This window comes from Brugia malayi (genome assembly GCF_000002995.4).
Source record: "Brugia malayi strain FR3 genome assembly, contig: Bm_v4_Chr3_scaffold_001, whole genome shotgun sequence".
NCBI classification, from domain to species: domain Eukaryota; kingdom Metazoa; phylum Nematoda; class Chromadorea; order Rhabditida; family Onchocercidae; genus Brugia; species Brugia malayi.
The window spans coordinates 8354708-8375025 of NW_025062477.1; the positions used below are offsets into that span (position 1 = coordinate 8354708).

The 20318-nt window shown below is 34.0% G+C and overlaps 5 protein-coding genes across 5 annotated transcripts; 2 read left to right on the forward strand and 3 right to left on the reverse strand.

The window, feature by feature from the left end:
- Positions 1-734: 734 nt before the first annotated feature.
- Bma-smg-2 (Uncharacterized protein) lies at positions 735-7593 on the reverse strand (the record flags this gene model as incomplete). The annotated part of the gene is made up of 20 exons (XM_043080445.1): positions 735-827; positions 1140-1219; positions 1305-1638; positions 1795-2076; positions 2616-2805; positions 2903-3020; positions 3193-3340; positions 3416-3545; positions 3651-3799; positions 4124-4246; positions 4396-4542; positions 4662-4869; positions 5069-5180; positions 5463-5561; positions 5730-5979; positions 6067-6201; positions 6371-6479; positions 6886-7080; positions 7244-7398; positions 7492-7593. 20 exons carry the CDS (start codon positions 7591-7593, stop codon positions 735-737), a joined length of 3159 nt encoding a protein of 1052 aa, XP_042936379.1.
- A 965-nt stretch (positions 7594-8558) lies between these two features.
- Positions 8559-11074, forward strand: Bm12893 (Uncharacterized protein; the record flags this gene model as incomplete). Its single annotated transcript, XM_001901220.2, has 8 exons — positions 8559-8561; positions 8846-8917; positions 9165-9276; positions 9677-9796; positions 10003-10083; positions 10248-10300; positions 10503-10587; positions 11010-11074. The coding sequence occupies 8 exons, from the start codon at positions 8559-8561 to the stop codon at positions 11072-11074; spliced, it is 591 nt and encodes a 196-aa protein (XP_001901255.1).
- A 1402-nt stretch (positions 11075-12476) lies between these two features.
- Bm14367 (Uncharacterized protein) lies at positions 12477-13050 on the reverse strand (the record flags this gene model as incomplete). Its single annotated transcript, XM_043080446.1, has 2 exons — positions 12477-12609; positions 13016-13050. The coding sequence occupies 2 exons, from the start codon at positions 13048-13050 to the stop codon at positions 12477-12479; spliced, it is 168 nt and encodes a 55-aa protein (XP_042936380.1).
- A 2346-nt stretch (positions 13051-15396) lies between these two features.
- Positions 15397-15519, reverse strand: Bm12894 (Uncharacterized protein; the record flags this gene model as incomplete). The annotated part of the gene is made up of 1 exon (XM_043080447.1): positions 15397-15519. One exon carries the CDS (start codon positions 15517-15519, stop codon positions 15397-15399), a length of 123 nt encoding a protein of 40 aa, XP_042936381.1.
- Positions 15520-16218: 699 nt separating this feature from the next.
- On the forward strand, positions 16219-20294 carry Bma-sptf-1 (Uncharacterized protein; the record flags this gene model as incomplete). The annotated part of the gene is made up of 3 exons (XM_001901222.2): positions 16219-16834; positions 20006-20133; positions 20241-20294. 3 exons carry the CDS (start codon positions 16219-16221, stop codon positions 20292-20294), a joined length of 798 nt encoding a protein of 265 aa, XP_001901257.2.
- Positions 20295-20318: the final 24 nt, after the last annotated feature.

The following is a 20318-nucleotide window of genomic DNA, read 5'->3' on the forward strand; positions in this document are numbered from 1 at the left end:
ACTATTATAAATTAACTGAACTGTAGTGTGGAATGCCTCCTTAAAATAGTTCAATATGCTAAACTCCTTCAAAAACTGCTTTAAACATTGTCCTGAAACAAAAAACAAAACTCCTTAAAATAAACTATAGCTGGTTTAATATGCAAAAGAGATAGTTTAGTTGAGTAGGGATTAGCTAGTACAAGGTTTTCTTTGATCTGCTAGAACTATTTATATTGTAAACTGAAACACTCAAAATATCTATCTAGGATTTATGGTAATCACCACTCATTGTCAGTTCTATATTAAATAACCTGAAGTAACCTAGAGTTTAAATTATTTTTAAATAGTGAATCTCACAATTACCATTATCAAAAGATATACTAAATGTAGTAATGTACTATCATAAATAACAAAAAATGAATAAATGATCACTTAGTACATAAAAATAGACGATCATTGGAACAGCATTTCAGCAAAAAATTATCATTATTGAGCGAAGCATATCTTTCGTATAATTGTACTCATAGAAGAAAATTTTCAGCGATCAAAAGAAAAACTTCATTTTCAGCTTCAAATAATTCATTCCATAATGCCTTCTCGAACGATTCGATATTAGTAGTGATTAACCGAAATACTGCTTGCTGGATGTTAACCCAACTATTGGGCTGTGCTTCTGTTTTACTGATTGCTTATCCAGGAAATCAGCATTTTACTGCTCCAGGCCTCATATAATCATATGCTTCTGTTTTTGATTAATACTGGCTTACATCACCGAAATTATAATTTTCCGCATTTGCATCTTGTGACAGAAAAAGTGATTCCATTTGGCTAACCAATAATTGATCCTGAAAAAAAAAAACTCTTAAGAGTAAAAATACAGTAAAAATAGTGAGTATCAAATCTTTTAAAAGTTGAATCCCAAATCTGTCTTACGCAGTTTTTTCAGAATGTGACTTATTGCTATGGGATTCAGAATTAATTTCGATGAATACATATTAACCAAAGCAATCAACTTTTAAAATTGGAGGATACATACCAGAGAAAGACTATTCTTAACTCATATGATTTTTACGTTGAAAATATTTCTGGACAATACAACAGTTATTATTTAACTGCATTAATGCGTATAAAAATCAAACAACATCATGAAATTTTACCTGGCTGTATGGAACACCTCCTTGAGAAGCACCATGCTGTGTCTGAGATTGCGTCCAATCCGATACATCCTGGGATATACCTGAAAATGCGTTATTTAAAGAAAAATGCAATTTAGCCAAGATTTGGACTTCTAAAAATAACCTGCAAATAGAAACGAGACTCACCAGACATTTCACCGAGCTGCTGCATATAAATGGGATCTTGAGACTGTTGCGAACTAAACATATTTATTCCTTCTAAATGTTTACGATTTCGTGTCGTACTATCAACAGAATTTAAATCGCCATGACGTGTATGAAGTGGGTAGTAATGAGGTGGCGGCTGCACAAACATCTGTATTGGTACTGGGATGTTGATCCCATTCTGAGGTCGCAACTGACCGTGAGTAATAGCTGCGAATGGATCTTGTATCGATCGCAAATCTCGATTACGAGTACCAAATGCATTACCCTGCATATCTTTCGCCAGAACTACTCCACGTGGAATGAAACGATTCATCTGCAAAATTGAACAAGTAATTTTTTGCATATTGGATTATACAGTTTACAATATTACTCATACATTCCAAAAGCAACGACCCATTTTCACGAGAGCGTCGATACTGTAAAACTTTGAATTTCTTACAGTTTTATTTGAACTTTGCAAACAACTTACACTCATAATATTAGGAATACGACGCGGTTTGGAAAGTGTAATTGGTGACGGTTTCAAATTATTGAGAGGCCCTTCAACGAGGCAACCCTTTTCTTTGAACATTGATAATAAATAATTCCAAAGTGGATGTCTCGATAGTACCTTTGCATTACCGACTATGATAAGACCAAATTTAGCACGTGTTAGTGCAACATTTAAACGTCTGGAATCATTCAGAAAACCAATGCCTTGATGGTCATTAGATCGAACACAAGTCACTATTATGATATCCTTTTCACGGCCCTGAAAATTTCTCTTCAGTCTTTTAACATTCTGAAGCAATGCTCACAAAGTTATGGAAACATTAAAAACATGATGAACATATCTATTGTAACATGATGAATTAACATCTGATATCCGTTGCATCTTTCTGGTAACCAAACGCACTGCATGAAAAAAACCTAACTAGCAGTCATCTTGATTACCACAATTCTACCGCTTTTCAGTAACCAAGGCTTGCCTTTAAAATCTGGAAGCGGATTACACATAACAATGCTATGAGTAGCAAACGACATTAATGTTACCTTTTGCAAAAAATAAACTGAACATCCGATTAATTCTAGCGGTAAGAAGTTAAGTTTTCCTTGAAATCGTTGATAAGGTCATAAAAAATTTAGATAACCTAAAAGATCTAATTGGAAAGATGAAAAAAAAAAAAAAAAATAAATAGAGCTTAATATCTAGAACTATATCATTACTTTCTTTTTTTAGTATATGTTCATCGGAATTGATGATTTATCGATATCAAAAAAATATGATGTTAGAAAAAATAAAAGAAGTACCTGAAAAGCATCCACATTTGCAACTTCCATTTCCAGATACAATTTACTATGCAAAGCACCCTGTGTTTGCATGAACTGCACAATGTACGATCTTTGTCCTTCATAAGGAGTAATTATACCAATTTGTTCCGGTTTTAATCCAGCTTTCAGAAATCGAGTGGCTAGTTTCTCAACGTTAGCTGCCTCAGTTCTGGAAAAAGATGGTAAAGAAGGCTTTTCATAACTTTAACACTCTTTCTGGAAAACATCCATTATACTATGGCAAAAATATCATCAATCTATCAAACCGGTTTAGAAATGATGTGCCTGACGAGCTAAGCTCTTCTTGGCCATAGCAACTCCAAAACATCATTGGTTTATCTGGCACTGGCCACTGCCAATCAATCCCAATTAATTGTCGCTCCCCTGAAATAAAACACATATGTGATAAATTTATCACTTTCCTGAAACAAACAACAAATAAGATAACACCTGAGTTACATAACGTAAACTAAAACTGTTTACTTTCCCTTTTGTTCCTTATTTAAAGATTTAGATTACTTTCGTTTCATAGATAAATGCTTGCCTTCCGTAACACCATTTTGTAAACTTCCTTCGTAAAAAACATTGCTTGGAAATGAAGAAAGCGCAGGATGCATACGATATTGCACCTGTAGGCGAATTGGACGATTTCCGAGCAAAACAAGCCGTTCAAAAAGTGACTGTGATAAACCAGCTTTAGCTGCCTTAAAAGAAGTAAAGATAAAGAAGTAAACACAAAATTAAATTAATATTGAATTTTTCCTAAGATATTTGTTTACCTTCTTACACATGATAACAGGACCCAATTGACAATGGTCGCCAACAAGTACCAACTGCCGAACACCACAAACAACAGCTACCATTACTTCAGGTTCCGTAGCTTGGGTTGATTCGTCAATTAAAACACATCTTTAATTCACACAATATAACAAATAAGCTACATATATTGATATATTTGTGTCTGCATTTACATATTAAACTGATTTACTACGCATTATACCACAGAACACTCACTTAATTCTCATATGTGAGAGACGGCTATCGGCAGCTGAAACACATGTACAACAGATAACATCAGCAGCAGTCAACAGTTGGCATTCCTTTGCTATACGCAAAGCACGAAAGCGGCGCTCATCAGCATCTGCCAATTCTCCCATTTCTTCCTGCAAATAATATAAATCAATCTTCTTCACAAACTTACATTTCACCATTATGCTTCCCATATAATAAACCATTTCCTTTTATAAGAATAATTGATTAAAGCTCCCTATATCAACAGACATTACCAAAGAATCCAACAAAGTCACATTCGCACTCAAATGAGTTCAAATGAATAGTGGCCTTGTAAATGAGTATATGTTAAAGAAAAAATGTTATCAATTTTGAAATGCTAAGCATTCAAATAGTGAACATGATGCCAGGTTAGCTTTTAATTTTAATCTAAAATGTAACAATTTGAGTTGTGTACGAAAATTCTAAGAACTGACTTTCAACTGCTGCAACTTATGCAACTCAGCTGCACCATGTAAGGCTCTCAGCTGATTATGTAACGCGAGAAAGGCAACAGGACTATCAAGCGTTTCACGACTTTTTGCACACAGACGGACAACCTGCAACAATAGAAGAAAAAAAGATAAGTTACGATAGCACTTAATTAAGGAATTCCGAAACTAAAAAGAAGACTTGGCTAAACTTAAAATTGCTAAATTCAACTAAGATTTAAAAAAAAAAAAAAAGAAAAAAGTAATAAAAGGACCACCTTTAATCCTGTACGATGTATTTTCTCAGCTAACTGATCAACTGCAATATTTGACGGAGCACATACAAGTACTTGACCATTAGTTTGCTTTACTAGATGATATACGATTGTAGCAGAAGTCACAGTTTTGCCAGTTCCAGGTGGTCCCTGCAGATAAGCCAAATTGTTACTTTAGCTGTGAATCTGTTCTCAGAGTGTGAATTCTTCGATATGAACAGTGAGGAAGGGAAACCTCTGGAAAATCGAAGGTAAATTAAAATGAGAACCTGAATTAGTGATAAGGGTCGTTGTAAAACAGTTTTGACTGCATGCACTTGACTGTGATTTAGCTCTGGCAAACCCGGTACGCTAAATCTCTTCGGCAAAGATACTTTAAAAATAATATCATCGATATCGTGGCCCATTAACTTGTGATAGATAAACTGTGAAACACAATCTTCATCTTGACCCAATAAAGACAACGCTGCCTGCATTCTGAAATCAGCGCCTTCAATAAATAAAATGAGCAGATGAAAAACGCAAGTCACAAATCAGATGAAGGAAGTGAGTCATCCTCAGGATTGATAAAAGCCTTGCGAAGAAGTTACACGCGACATGACCCAATTCAAGAGGAATTAGCACTAGAGATCAGCACTGAATACCATCAAAATAGAATAACATATTAAAAGAGTACCTTTCAAATGATGTTGAGTTCCAAACAAATTCACATGTAAAGTTCGTTCGTGTATCCGTGGGTACATTCTCTGCCTTTAAACGCATTTCGATCCCAACCTCATCATTATGATCTGAAGGAACTGCTGAATAATTTACTTATATCCCAGAATCTTAAACGATCCAAATACAGCCATTAATATTTACTTGAAATAATAGTATGATAATGGATAAAAGGCCTGACAAATGACATATTAAACATTATTTCAGTACGATCATCTATGTCCATATTGGGCTAATATTTCCATCCTCAAGAAGAGATTGTCGTCAAAATTCGTACTAATTTATTCTAATTAAAAATCTGTTGAATATCTTGGTCAAAAAAATGTTAAAAAGCAAGTGATTTTTACACATACTGTCGGGAATTTTGATAACACATCCAACCGAACTCCATTCACCACCTGCAGTTTGAGAATGCTTCAAGCGCAACTCATCTCCCAACATCAACTTCATACCTGCAGAATTTAGAAACGATCTGTATAGTATAGATCTCCAAAATGAATATAATAAAACAGATATCCCAGTAACTGAATCTCCAGCACTGCTCGCTTTTGCTATATCGAGCAAATATTATACTAATAAAATGTCCACTCTTTAACTGAATCCATAAAGTTTTCACTGACTTCCTTCCGAAAACTTTGGCAATTGGAAAAAAGCTTGTGGTTTTCGATTGAGACCAATATCCCAACGAACATGACCAACACTCTGTGTTTGTGATTCCTTTTCTCTTCGGTCATAATCAGCTTCAGCTTTTACTAAAGGTTCAAATACACGCTTATACTGATATGCATCTTCATATTTTAGCTGCACATGTTCTGGTTCCTCATCCATGCCTGGCCTTTCCAGATCTTCAAACACAGCTTTGGGATCTTCCTGAAAAATTCAAATAACATTTCAAAATCTTTTAGTCCTCTTTTAGATATTGTTGATTTATAGTAAAGTGAAGAATAAAAAACAGACTTTCCAAAGTTCTTCAAGTCGGTTGATTTGTACAGCACTTATCTGACGAGCCCTTAGTTGTTCCTGCTCAGATGGTATCTTTACAAGCCAAGACAGCAATTGTCGATCACTGATCAAAGGTTTCCACTCATCCACCTAAAGTGATAGAAATGATAAAAAGTACTTATTTCTTTCTCAAAAGGAACGTACAGTTAGAAATTAAGCTTTAAACAACAGCAGCCTAAAGCGCTGTTAAGGGAAAAAGTCAACTCCAGCAAAGATATCAATTAAACAATCATATCATCAATAAAACCAAAACTGTAACCTGCCAGGAATGGTCCTTCAAAACAGCTTGATTAGCACAAGGTGAACGACAGAGCACCACTACAACCGTGTCTGCTTTTGCAGGAATATAACCAAGCATAAAAATGTTCCTGAAATCATAACACTTCAAAGCATTTAATGCTGAACTAAATCTTCTAGTTGAAAGAAACTAAACAATTTGCCTCAAGAGACTTCATATTTTCTTATGAGCGGAGTGTTGCCTAAAGAGAAACACTAATACAAGTTGATGTTTGTTTTCGAAAACATTTTCAGCACTCACCAATAAAAGAAATAAATGAAAAGGAATCAAAATAAGAATTCCAAAAACTACAATTCGTTTGTAGTGCAGTAATTCTTATGATCAATTATCCTTTAGTAATGACACAATTTCACATGCATATAATACTCTCTTGTTTAATGGAAGTGCTTGTAACATATATCAGGTTTTTTGCCTAAGACATGTTTTGAGATTTCTAGTCGTGAACAGGTTAAGGCAACAAATGGATAAAAACAAACTTCGAACCACACTGATAACACTCCAGGACTGTTTCACCAAGCGCACCTTCTTTGTGTAGGGAAACTTCTTTGTGTTGCGAACGCACCAAATGTATGACTATATGACCAGCAGACGTACTTCCACGTCCATTACAAAACCATTTCTCACACACCATGCACATCGCCACTGTAGCTGGGTCATGTATGCCGCAATATCTAAAATCAAAAACCCCAAATTTTCGATTTTTTGATGAATATTTCGACATCTTTGACTTCAGAAGAAAATCCTTTTGCGAAGAATTCTTACCAATGTGTTCAGTACTGAGTTTTAGTAAGAATCCTTATCGCAAAAGTAATAGATTTGTATTGCCAAAAATACCTGCACGCATGTGTTGGTAGTTGTCCTGGTACAGAAAATTCTTCTTCATCTACAAATACCAATTCCTGCGATTGGTCACCGCCAACTTCAGGAAGAGTACTAGTCCATCCTTGTGAAGGAAGTGTAAACTGTTGATCAAATTCAAACTGTGAATCCTGAAATTTGAAAGACTTGAAATAAAATTCATTTTCAGAAGAAAACTTCACAACTAGAAACTAAAATGATATAAAAGTTCCTCATAACAAAACCTGAGTAGCTCCATGAAGTAAGGAGGAATCGCCATCCGGCGTATCCACGAAATTCAGTGATAAAGATGGAGTGCCGTACTCATCTTCCAAAGAATCCACCATTTTGAAACAAAATTATCTGGAAAAGAATCTGAAGTACTATCACGTCATTTTCACTTTAGTCATGTATTTCAAGAAAATTCGCCTGTATAAGTGAAGGAAATGACAATAAATGCAGTCGTCAGTAACTATAACTTCCTAAACTGTGGCTGCGTGTTAAAGGCAAAGGCAGCAGTTAGACAAGTAACCTCTGCACATCCACCCAAACTCTAGCAAACCCAGCATTACCACGGAAATCCCAAAAGCGATAAACAACGAGGCAGGCACCCTTGCACGCACTTCTTGCACCCACACTCCCATCACCACTCTTTCACTACACTATATCACCAATCCTAGTTGTCTCCCTTCTCCCCAACATTCTCATCATATCTTCCTCCCACCCAACTGTGTTATGCCTGGCCATAGTGAAAACTGTGGGACCAGTCGTCCAGGTATTACATACTGCTTTGTGATTCGGTATTGATTCTCGCCGGTTCGGAGTCAAAAGGGGAAGCAGAAATTGAAACAGATAAAAGTGCTGGGAGTACTTACTTCTTCTCTGTGTATGAGTCTTAGTTTGCCAATGTGTCCCACGGTCCTTCATTAACACCGAGGATTGTTCGGGTTGTTTAATTTGCAGAAAATTCTGATTTTTTGATGATATCGAGTGATTCAGCTACCAATGATACCACTCTATAACTGTTTTTTCTCCTTTTTCTTTTCTACTAAAATTTAATATGTAACTTTCTGATTGAAACTAGTTGTAAAAGTGGACGTCAATTATTCTCTCACAAACTACACACAGAATGATGGAATTCTTCCGATTGCAATCAGTTATGAATGTCTAAATGCAACATATCTGTTTATATTTATCGACATTGTAAAATAAAATTTGAAATCTTGAGAGATTGGCTGGAGAGTTGAGCGACGCACTAATAACTTTTCACTGAACTGGATTGAATTAATTGAAATCATCTTGAAATGAAATAATGGTACGCAAATTTCATGTATACTAAGTTTAGGATTTTGACTTTGAACTGGAGTAGTAACTATTAGAAAAATACTGCTACTGAACATTTTAATCAGATATTTCTTTTAAGTGGAGATAGAGCTCTCTTTATTTCCTTTCCTTTTTTGCTTCCTAATGTCATTTCTTTTGACTTAAAATAACAATTAGAAGCAATTTGTTACATTAAATTTCCCAGCTGACATGGCTTTCTTCCCAGAGGTTATTATTCATTCACAAATTCTCATCAGGTAGTTTTTACTTTTTCAGAAGTTTCATTTTGTTGGTGGTTTGGACTGCCCGGAATGGATCGTGGCGGAGATGACCTTTTTATCAAAACTTGTAAGTTTGTAGTTTCCATCCTCTTGCAGAAATCTTATTACCAAGGAATATTGAAAAAAGCAAGAAAAGGATCGGAAGGTGTTCAGATGTGTCTTTAAAACACATTTGATCGATTATTCTTCTAATGAAGTTGTTCAGTGTTATGCAGGGTTTGAGAAATTTTTGATAAATGGAAAGTATGACAAAAAAATCTTCGTCTTACTTTCCATTTATAGTCTAATCACACATCTTGTGCTCATCCTTTCAGCCTGTATTAAAATTCAAAAATTGGTGTTTGAGCTGTGTGGACTGTCTAATCAATGGTAGAACCGAATGGAATGATGAACATTTAACAGTTCTCAATGTTGATAAAACTCTTGGTAAATGTTCCTTAACTTTCTCATGGCTAAAATATTATAAACAGAATGTATATTTTATATTTAGACAGGAGAAAAGGAAGCGGTAACGTTTCTTACGCGTACTTTTTTAAGGCTTTATATCTTTTAGATTTCTTGTTTTATAGATCTGTGCGTCGGACTGCCTCTGCGTTAGCAGTGTTTCCTAAAAAATAGGACTGTCTCCGTATTTCCGCTTGAAGGTGTTTTTCTTTATTAAAGATTGTTTGTGAATTTGGCAGACGACAGTGCATGTAACTTTTTGAAAAAGATTTAGATAATTTTCTGTACTTGTGTTTGGTCGTCATATCACGTTTTCATGTGTGATACATGCCTTCAACTTCTTTCATTTTTTCTTTTTTGAAATCTCTTAGTATTTTTTTAGATGATGAGTCTTTGAAAGGAATGTTAGCAGCGCTTACATTCATTTTGGAAAAAACCACGAAAAACGCATGTTCAGCCCGAGATCTTGAATTGGAAATGCAACAGTTGGGTCTTCCTGCAGGTACATGATTTTTTCATTTTAGCCAAGTTCCACTTTTGCGTTTGTTACTTTGCAACACTTCAATTTAACTAATATTTTTATCAACCTATTAGTTTTTTATTCTCCTTTTTTAACTCTATTTGTTCATAAAGTTTATGCGGTGATTTTGGAACAAATTAAGGAGTAGTGTTCATTATTCACTGGTTTTATGCTTTAGTAGTTTTTAGAACACTGTAGGCAATTGGCAAAGGTTTATACAACAAATTTGGAAAAATTAAAAAGTGCTTTATTGTTCAGTTTTTCTCGAGGTTAGTTGTCTTTAAATTCTTTACAGAAATTTTGATGTCGATTAATTCGTTTTAAAAAAAAAGCACTGCGAAATGACTCGTTTTAAAGTTCTTATATATTGCCATTTTAAACTTCTGAAATCTTAAACATGGACATAATCGATAAAACAGTTTGTCTAATTTAGCATCATCTCTTACGATTTCTTCAGTGGATGCCACGGAAAGAGGAAATGGAAAGGTATTTTCTTTTGTTCCATTACTTTCTATCCTGGAATTTCTTTTTTTTTAGTGGAGGATTAAATTTTCTTCTTTCAGTTAATTGGTCTTGTTGTTTCTATTCTTACTGTTCAGCTCCATTATTCGTTTTACTTTAATAATTAGGTCCCAAATTTTTTATATTCTGGTGAATAAAACCTATCGGTTCTAGTTTTGAATTTTAGGTATATATAATGAATATGCGTTCTAATGGCCAAGAAAATACATCGATAGTGTTGGACGATGCAAAACTAAATTACTTAGTGCAAGGTGATTTGCAAACTTTTTTTCTTGAAATTATTGTTGATTCACTGATAACCGAAAATTATTTCTTGGACTTTTCAACATAAGATTAAAAAAAGATTTTGGTTATTGCAGGGCATAGTCATTCATTCATGAAATATCTTCAGATTTTTTGTAGAAAGTGAAGGTTGCATATATCTTATGTTTTACCGGAATATTTATTCTACTAAATAATTTTTTAAATATTATGGTTTTTAATATACTTCAAATTTTCAAACACTTGAAAAGAAAAAAACCCCAATTCTAATAGTAAATGGAACCATCCAGGATTCTTGTAGAGATCGGCTGGTTAGCTATTAACTTACTAAATTGATTTGAAGGTGGCTAACTCAGGTTTTGTTTTGCTGGCTTTATAATGTGCAAGGACGTATAAATTTATGTTATTCTAGAGTTATCGAAAGCAATGGATATCATTCGACCATTCGTTCGAAATACCGCAGCTGACACTCACTGATCTTTAAAACTTTCATTCAGTAATATGAAAATGTTTAAGAATTAAAATTGCTAGTACCATACTGTTCTAATTATCATACTTTTTATTTAGAGGACAAATTTTCAGTGCTTAGATTTTTCTTATAATTATGTTCTCAAATTTAGTATCTTTCAACGAAGTCTTTTTTTTTTTTTCAGCTTTTCTAAGCTTCGTTAAATTTGTAAAATTTTGTAAGTCTGAAGTCATCTTTTATATAAACATTTTCAGTTGTGTGTTGTACATGCTTACGGTTGCTGACTCTCAGTTGTTCACTAAATTTTCTTTTAACATAATTGGGCAATTAGTAGAAGTTATCGGTTATGAAGCACACGGTAGTTGCCAATTATGGACACATCGTTATTTCATGCATTATTTTGAGGCGCACTACTTCAGTAGAGCTCTAATTGGCATAGAGATACTATCGTAGTTCATAATTATTGATCTTATTGAACAAGGTATTCAGTATGTTATATTTGTTTATAATGATGTCTTAGACATTTTTTCAAATAATTTAATGGACTAAAGTTAACCGATAAGGTACTACATGTTGTCATATATTATTTCAATATGTTAGATAAAGGTGCTAGCATTATTCAAATATTTTGAACTTTTCTACCGTTTGGAGGACTCCCAAAATTCCTTATAGGGAAGTAAATGGACACAACCTATAATAATAGTAATGCGTTTGGGAAAAAAAACATTCAATGATGAGACAAAGAAATACGATGCTACAATTATGTGTCTTTAATGACCAGATTAAGCAGAGAGATGGATTGTGCAACAATCTTCTGAAGATTTATATGGTACACCTATGAAGTAAATGCTTCTCTGCTCTATGCCATCACTAGTGATAATTTTTAATTCAAATAACGACAACTGCTGAAGGAGGTGCGATAGCCAGTCACTTACTGTTATTGCAGCACATTCGGTGATGACAACTTTCTAAATATGCTGCAAATAGCGAAATCGTAATTACATTGTTCTCACATCTGTTAAGTTTGAGATGACATACCTGAAATTGATCGGCACCATTATCATGTCACTCATGTCTATTACATCACCGAGTAGGCTGGTACTATTAACTGCATAAAATACTGTTGATAATATATAAAAAATTCTCTCACTCTAAACCACATCGATTTACTGCTGGACCTTGCTTCTAGTAATTTATTTTGAAAAGCCTGCACTAAATTTTAATATTTTAAACATCCCTTGGAATATAAGAGGTTTTCATTTTGTTTTTTATTTTTAACAGTAGGCTGGTACTACTAATATACAGAGATATGCAGGATACAGAGTAATTTTTTGTTAATATGCAGGATACAGACTATTTTTTCGTTACAGAGTAATTTTAATATTTTTTTGAAAAAAGATTCGATAATTCTCAATAAATTTGATTTGATCCTAAATGTCGATTTACGAGAATTTGTTGGCTCGTTCCATTTAGTATGACTCTTTTAGTCTTTTGCCAAATGATTCCAAATTCCAAATCATTCGTTTTTTGCAGCGCAGAAGTCCTAATTGCAAAAAATATTAGTATAATAATATCAAAGAATCAGTCATAATTAATTTAAATTTATATTCATTTACTGTTTTTCATTAAATTTTTTTCTCTAAAATGTTGAAAAACAAGTGTTGACGAATGTATCATCCAAGTCTCTGCGACAAGAAGCATTTTTAAACTATGATAATTGCTTTTGAGGTCGCTTCCCGAGACAGCTGTTAGTATAAGAAATTCGTTGATTCATTGATACAATGAATAAAAAGAAACTACTAATTGGATTGACTGCTGTTTTTTCGTCATTATTGCATTACCCTTCGAGAAGAGTCAAGTGTAAGTATGTGTCCACTCAGTGGGGGGTCACTTTTTCTCACACAATAACCAATGGATATTCATCTTTTAAAAAAAGAAAACGGACGAACAGCCAAAGCCGGCATTTCTCCGTTCGGTTCATCATTCCACATCGGTAATTTGTTGCTTGCTTTTGAATTTCCAAAAAAAAAAATTATTTTTGGCCGAGGAAGAAAGAAAGCGAATAACAGATATATGAGTTTTTTGATGAAAAATTGGAGGAGAGAGAATGAGGGTAGGATGAAGCCAATTAATCACTTAACGCAAGAGGGATGCAATGAAGTGGAAAATAACAGGGTAGGAACATTGGCGTGGATCAGATCGGGTCTTGGAACAAGGAATGCAAAAAAATGAGAAGAATATCCTCACCAGGTGCTACTATTTTCCTCTCAAATTGAGCACAATAAATCCTGTGGTACCACATCGCAGTATGTGCAAATAGACTAACATTTTGTTTTCTCATTACGGTAATCCTCTTCTTCTCCCTCGATATAATGAACAATAAACAAATGCTATTTACTTCTCAGATAAGGATAATTTAAATTCTTCCAACTTCATTGAAGCAGCAGACGACAAAACCATTAGACGCTCCTTCATGAAACTTGAAAAATTATAACGATAGTTTATTTGCGTTAGCAACTGAAATTGTGACGATAAGTGTTCTAGCACATAAGTACGAAATAATTTGCTCATCAAATGCATCGAATGTAAAATAATCATACAAACACTTAGGACTAAACGTGGAAGAACTAATATATTGACTACTAAATTTATTTAATTTTTCAAAATTTGTTGAAATGATTATGCTTTGTTTGAATTAAATTTGCATTTGAGTTTATTATTGCAAGATAGGATTCTCCCGAAATTATCTCGCAACCTTCTAATTGTTCTAGTTATTCCATGAATAATTGAGGATTTCCGTTTAACGTCGTAAAAATATACAATCACGAAAATTTGATATTATAATTTATTGGGGGGGAAAACGCTTTTGCTATTACGCAATGATAGCCATTTTCTCGTCACATCCTCCCATTTTGCGCTCTTCCCCACTTACCATTAGTAACATCAGACAAAATGGCGGCTTCGTTGTAGGAGGAAAACTAGAAGGAAGTTGTAGAAAGACGACAATTTGAACACTCGAGTTTGATTGTATCAATATGCGCATCTCTTTTACCTTTCAGAGTGGCGGCAAGGTACTTTCGAAGTCCAATCTGAACTTCCGTTCACTATTTCACGCAATAACATATGGCGACAAATAGTTTGGTATTTATACTACAACTTTAGGAAACTAAGATAGTCTAAAAAAAGTCTTTAGCAGACCAACAATCATATTCGGCAATCAGTCTTCAAAATAATAAGTATCTGAAAAATCAAAAAGTGGTTTGTGTTTTCAGTCAATAATTATATTCCTTAAAAATCTAAGATTTTGCTCTTGCTTAATGATTTCACTTCATAAATTGGAAGAGAAAGGCCATATAAGTAATTACTTTTTACACCAATTTAAGAAAAACTATTTATTTACGAAATTGAGGCTAAATTTCAATTTCGAAACTAATAGAATATTTTACTAAATAAACAAATTTGTGGAGGAAGTGACTTTGAATGATGCAAATCAAAATTTGAATACTAACTGCTAGCAAAGTTGCGAATCTTATTTTTAAGACAAATTGATAAAGAACAAAACCATTATGCAACAATTTTAATGACCGTTTGATATGTAAAATTTTAGAGTTATGATTTATTTGCGTTTTTTGAAAGAGGAAAAGGAACATGGAATTAAAATGCTTCATTTATGATTTTAATGATTTATTTTGATTTAACATTTCAGGGTATAGTATTTCAAATTTAAAATGCGAATATTCGAATAAAGAAAAAGAACTAGCAAGTAACAGACAAACGAATTGTTGAATAAACTGTTACGAAAGCTAATAGAGAGGCATATTTTCTGCAATAGAAGGAGAAAATGCTGTGAAATAGGGAAGATGGAATCTGATACCTTCAAAGTCCTTCATAAAATAGTGCAGAAATGATTGCCTTGTTCAGGTCACTTGTACAATTTCAACTTCATGAAGAGGACAAAAAAGATATAACTTTGGAAATCTATTTCCTTTACACTGAATTTTACATTGAACTGATGGTTCGAAATACTTGCTGGAACCGAGATGATAAACATGAATTCGATACGTTAGTTGATCTTTTAGAGACGTTTCTTTACAATGACGGGAAACAATATAAAGAAAACATCGAAATGAAAAAAAGTGAGTCGTGGGATGGATACCGTATACTAACACTTGACAGAGAGGAGGTGGAGAAGAGAAGAGACGATATTGAGGCTGTTAACGAGGCCAGGACTGTCCTCGTCAGGTTGAGCAATCGACAGCAGCTATTCCAAGATGTAGAAAATAACGTTATTAGAGAGGAGCAAGGCGGGGCTCAGCACTGCCTCCTGAATTTAACATTTTTCTTTCCCGATCACTGCTCTAAATGCATCAATTTCATTCAGTTCCTTTTCATTATCATCATCGTCATCATTATCATTATCATCATCATCATCATTACCACCATCAATCGTCATCAATCATTATTAATCATCATCAATCATCATCATCATTATCATTATCATCATCATCGTCATCATCATCATCATCAAACATCATTATCAATCATCATATCATACCATTATCATTTTTGCTATTATTTAGAATGATTATTTCTTCAGTAATTTAAATCCTAAAGAAATTACGGGTTAATACTTATTAGCAAAGTAGGTAACATCGAGAAATTAGATAAAAATTTTTGCAAGAGTAATTATTAATTTCTCCTTCAAGCAATGTTTTATTTTGCTGTAACGATATTTAAGTTTTTCAAGCAATTGCTCAATGATACTATCCAATTTTACAATGAGTAGAACTTTCTCAGTTATGTGTGATATGCTTCTGATATTATAAGTGTTTTAAATTGCTTTGCTTCATTGATTATATGTTCTCATTATCATATTTGCACGAATAGATATATTTGCTTTTGGACATTTACATCTTGAATATTCTCTGTGTTTCTCGAGATGAAATAACTCATTTTCAAAAGCGGACCACGAATTCTATCATTTTGATAACATAAAAACTGCAAGATCATTAAGAACTGAATTACAGAAATTCAATAACTGAACAGATGTTACGATGAAATCTGCCTTACTTCATTAATTATATTACAAACATTCTCGTTGACTGAGGTGCAGAATCGGTGAACAAACTTGTAAATTATCTTCCAAAGCAATATGGATTCTCAAAGTGATCTGAAACCTATTGTACCACTTGCCGCTGCTGCTGCTGCTGCTGGAAGTCTGATGCTATCAAATTGTGAACAAAGCCCTCTGGGTAAGTTGATGGAACAATACAACCGATTAGCCTCAGAAAGTCGTATTACTGCATCGGTGGAAGAAAAATTATCTAAAAGAGAGTCAAGAACTACCGAAACAGTAGCAGCGGCGGCAGTGGCAGCAGGAGGCACTCTGGTAGACACATTGCCGCCATATGCAAGTACCACAGCCGCAGTTTATCCGCCATATTCATGGTCAGCAGCTGCAACGGCACCGTGGTGGACAGCAGAACCAACTGGAACCTGGCCTCCGCTACCGTATTCACCGGCAGTGAGTACTGATACTGCTACGGCAACTTATTCTCCCTACCTGGGGCCACAATTCCAAGGACTACTATCAGCTGCTACCGTATCAGCTACTGGTCAGGTGGTATCGATATCTAATCCAAACTCTAGTTCTACCGGTAATCCACTGTCAAAGGTCTCCAGCAGCTCAACAGCACATGTAGGAGGCGGTAAATTATCTACTCGATCTAACTGTGAGTGTCCTAACTGTCAGGAAGCCGAAAGATTGGGTAAGTCTTCTTTCTTAATGCATTTCGTTAGTAAAATTTAAATAGCGACGGGAAATAGAACGATGATTGCAGAATAGTTCATAAAACAATGATGAAATATAGATATATCAAATGAATTAGTTTCTCTCGCGAGAAGCAACTGACATAGTTGCTTACTTCCTGTAGAGACCGTATCGTTCCTTCTTCTTCGATTTTTGAAAGCATCATAGTTGTTATTAAAACTAATTTTTAAAGACAGATGATCTACCTATCATAGATACCATACCTCTGGTTTGGGTATATAAGCACCCCGAAAATTTGTTAACTCCTATAAAATTTTAAAACATTTCTCACAGCGGTTACTATGTAGTAAAAAGGTTAAGGTAAGTAAGGTAAGTAAAAGTACAGGATCACCAGATCAGGAGCAAAAAGAAACAATGGAATGAAACTATCGGCGGGGAAAAGGGAACATGAGTGGAGAAGAGGAAAATGGATGTTGGTGAGCATAGAAGATAATAATAAGTTATGGTATATGTTTAGCAGTCATTGAAAATAGCAATTACGTTCTCTGCTTCTGTTTATCGAGTCTGAAATTCTACAGCTTCATAATACTTCACTCACGCAGCGGTATTAATTTTGACGTCAACCTGACAATGAATGGCAATAATCTGTTGCTCATTTCTTAATTCTCTTAACTTATTGATACTTGATGTCTAAATCATGGCATATATTCTCGTATAAGTCGATATACCATGATTACAAGATTTATTGAAAAACTCAGGTCTATAATTTCTCCTAATTACTGTGCTCGAGAACTAACAGTTATAAACTTCTTTACCAAATTGAACAAAATTAAGTTTTCCGCAATAATATGTTTGTGAAGGTTATGAAAATTGAATTAGAAAAAATTAAACTGCGAAAACGATAGTCATGAAAACTCATATATCTGAATAGGATATGTGAAGGTCCTTTATCTTTTACTGATTTCAGACAATAAACTATTGGAATACCTTTTATGACTTTCCTTTTTTAAAAAACGATTCTCACAAAAATAAGATGGCGCCAAAAAATGAACCCATTCCATTGTCAAATTAGGGCATAACGGCTTTCGAATCATTTGTTCGCTTTTGAAGTAGAAAGAAAGGTGTGTAGACAAATAAAAGGAAAAGCAATGATGATTAGACGCTTCTCTAATCAATAAAATTTAACCTTTTTGAGAAAAGAAATTGAATTTCGAATTGAAATTAGAAATAATTTTGAAAAGGTTTGTTACTCAAAGCATTTCAATGCCTTTTCCTCGTCCTTCACAATCAATCCAATAAATATTTTAAATGTTATTAATCATTTACAATGTTTTCACTCCAAAGTCAGGTACTTTATCATAACGCTTCTCTCACTTTCATATTTTTTTCTACTGCTAATTCTTCATTAATGTTAAAGACATCATGAGATTGATCATTTCGTCTAAGCTTATGATAATGATGACCTTTAGATGAGCAGTGCTTTGTTCTTATTCATTCACTTTATGCTGAAAACAACTGCCATATTCTTTTAAATTGATCTCATAATCTAACCAAAAAATTAAAATGTCAAATTGAGATTGACAAAAATGCAGAGCATATGCTGTCCTAGTGATTAATTGCTTGTGTCGAAACTAAATCTTTTACCTGTTCTTCTTCTATCATTGTTCAAGCTAAGCTAAGTTGGTAACTTCGAACTTAAAAAATGAATTTTTTTTAGCTACTCTCTCGCTGATTTTGTTAAGATATCGATTTCGAGCGTCTAAATATTTCTCTAATTGATCTTGAAAGTTTTGGCAATTATATTTGATGCAAATTTGAAAACTACATTTAAATAGTTTAGATTTCTGATAGGTATCAAAACTCATAAAACTGCTTAACTAAGAATTTCTCTCCAAATCACTGCAATATAATTGCAAGCAATACCCGCGTCTGATTTTGAAAAGTCTACGTATGGCATAAGAGATCTACCGTAATCAGAAGAATGCATGTGAGAAAAGAGCAACCGCGATTTCGCCAATTACATCTCTGGCAGATGTTTCGCTCAAAATGAATTCACGAAGTGTAAGGCCCACTTTTTCAATGATTCACAGTAGGTTATTTCAGTTGTATAAATTGGTGTAAATAAGACTGATAGAACATCACCAAGATAATGGCAGATCGCTCGTTAAACTGCATGAATCACATTATCTATCTTCAGTTCCAGTCCGTCATTCTATAGATGAGAGAACGGCTAGTTTAAAAACTAATTTTAACGTTTCAACTAATCTGAAGGAATTTTTCTGATACTATTCAGTATATTTTATCTATGCAACCAAACATATAAAACACAATATTACAATTGCCTTACCAAAACGGAATGCAGTAGACAGTAGAATGGCCCTGAAAACGGCAAATTTGAAGGAAATTTTTTGAAATGGTTAAGGGAAAATCGAAATATAATTGACACTTTTCACACTTCAATGTATAATTTGTTGCCTCTTTTTTATGACAACCCCCTTTAAAACAACACGCGTGAAAGGATTTTTTTCCCTTTTTACGAATTCGAAATGGTTTCCATGACAAATAATCGCTTGCAGTCTGCTCTTCACTTCATTCCCAATCACTATTTCTTTGAAATTAAGTGGAATAAGCTCTTATTTAAATTAAAGTGAACCAAGAAGTTAAAGCAATATGGTCTATGGTAACTGCACAGAATTCCACAGTTGCTATAATTTTTTTCCACTTTGCTTCGACCTTCAACAAAAAGAAAAACATAACAGCAGCCATTTTCCACTGTTAAATCTAAGATAGTGTCATAAATCTCCATAATCAATCCTTCCGGAGGAAAAGATAAGGATCAGAAAAGGGCATCAATCAGAATCTCGAGCTTAAGTGATTGTGCAATCGGGCGTGAGAGTCACACAGGGTTAATTCTTCTCGTTACTCAGCAAACAATCAAACTTCTTAATCTAAATACAAAAATACACAGTTTGGAAGAACTAGAAGCCACTAAAATGTAAAAAGAAATTATAAAACTAATTATTGCCAAAGTTGTCACTAGTAGTCACTTTAGTTGACTTTTCGTACTTCACGAAAATATGAAAAGTTCATAGCTATCAATATTTTTATGAAAAACTGGAAGAGACCTAAATAAATGTCACTCAGACTTTGATTCCATCAACTTTACTAGGTATTGCAAATCTTCCGGCAAAAATACGGGGGATCCACAACTGCCACGTTCCGGGATGTGGTAAAGTATACAGCAAAAGTTCACATTTGAAGGCACATCTTCGATGGCATTCTGGAGAACGCCCCTTCGTAAGCTTTTCTCAACATTCAGTTTTACTAAATAGAGACCAGTTTTTAAGAACTCATAATTTCTTTTATTCATAAAGCTCTTTTTGGATCTTCATCAAAACTTTTAGAAACGACGGCTTACAGAAAACGGTTCAAACTCACGAGGAAGTACGACAAGTTGAACTGCAAATACTTGTACCTCGCAA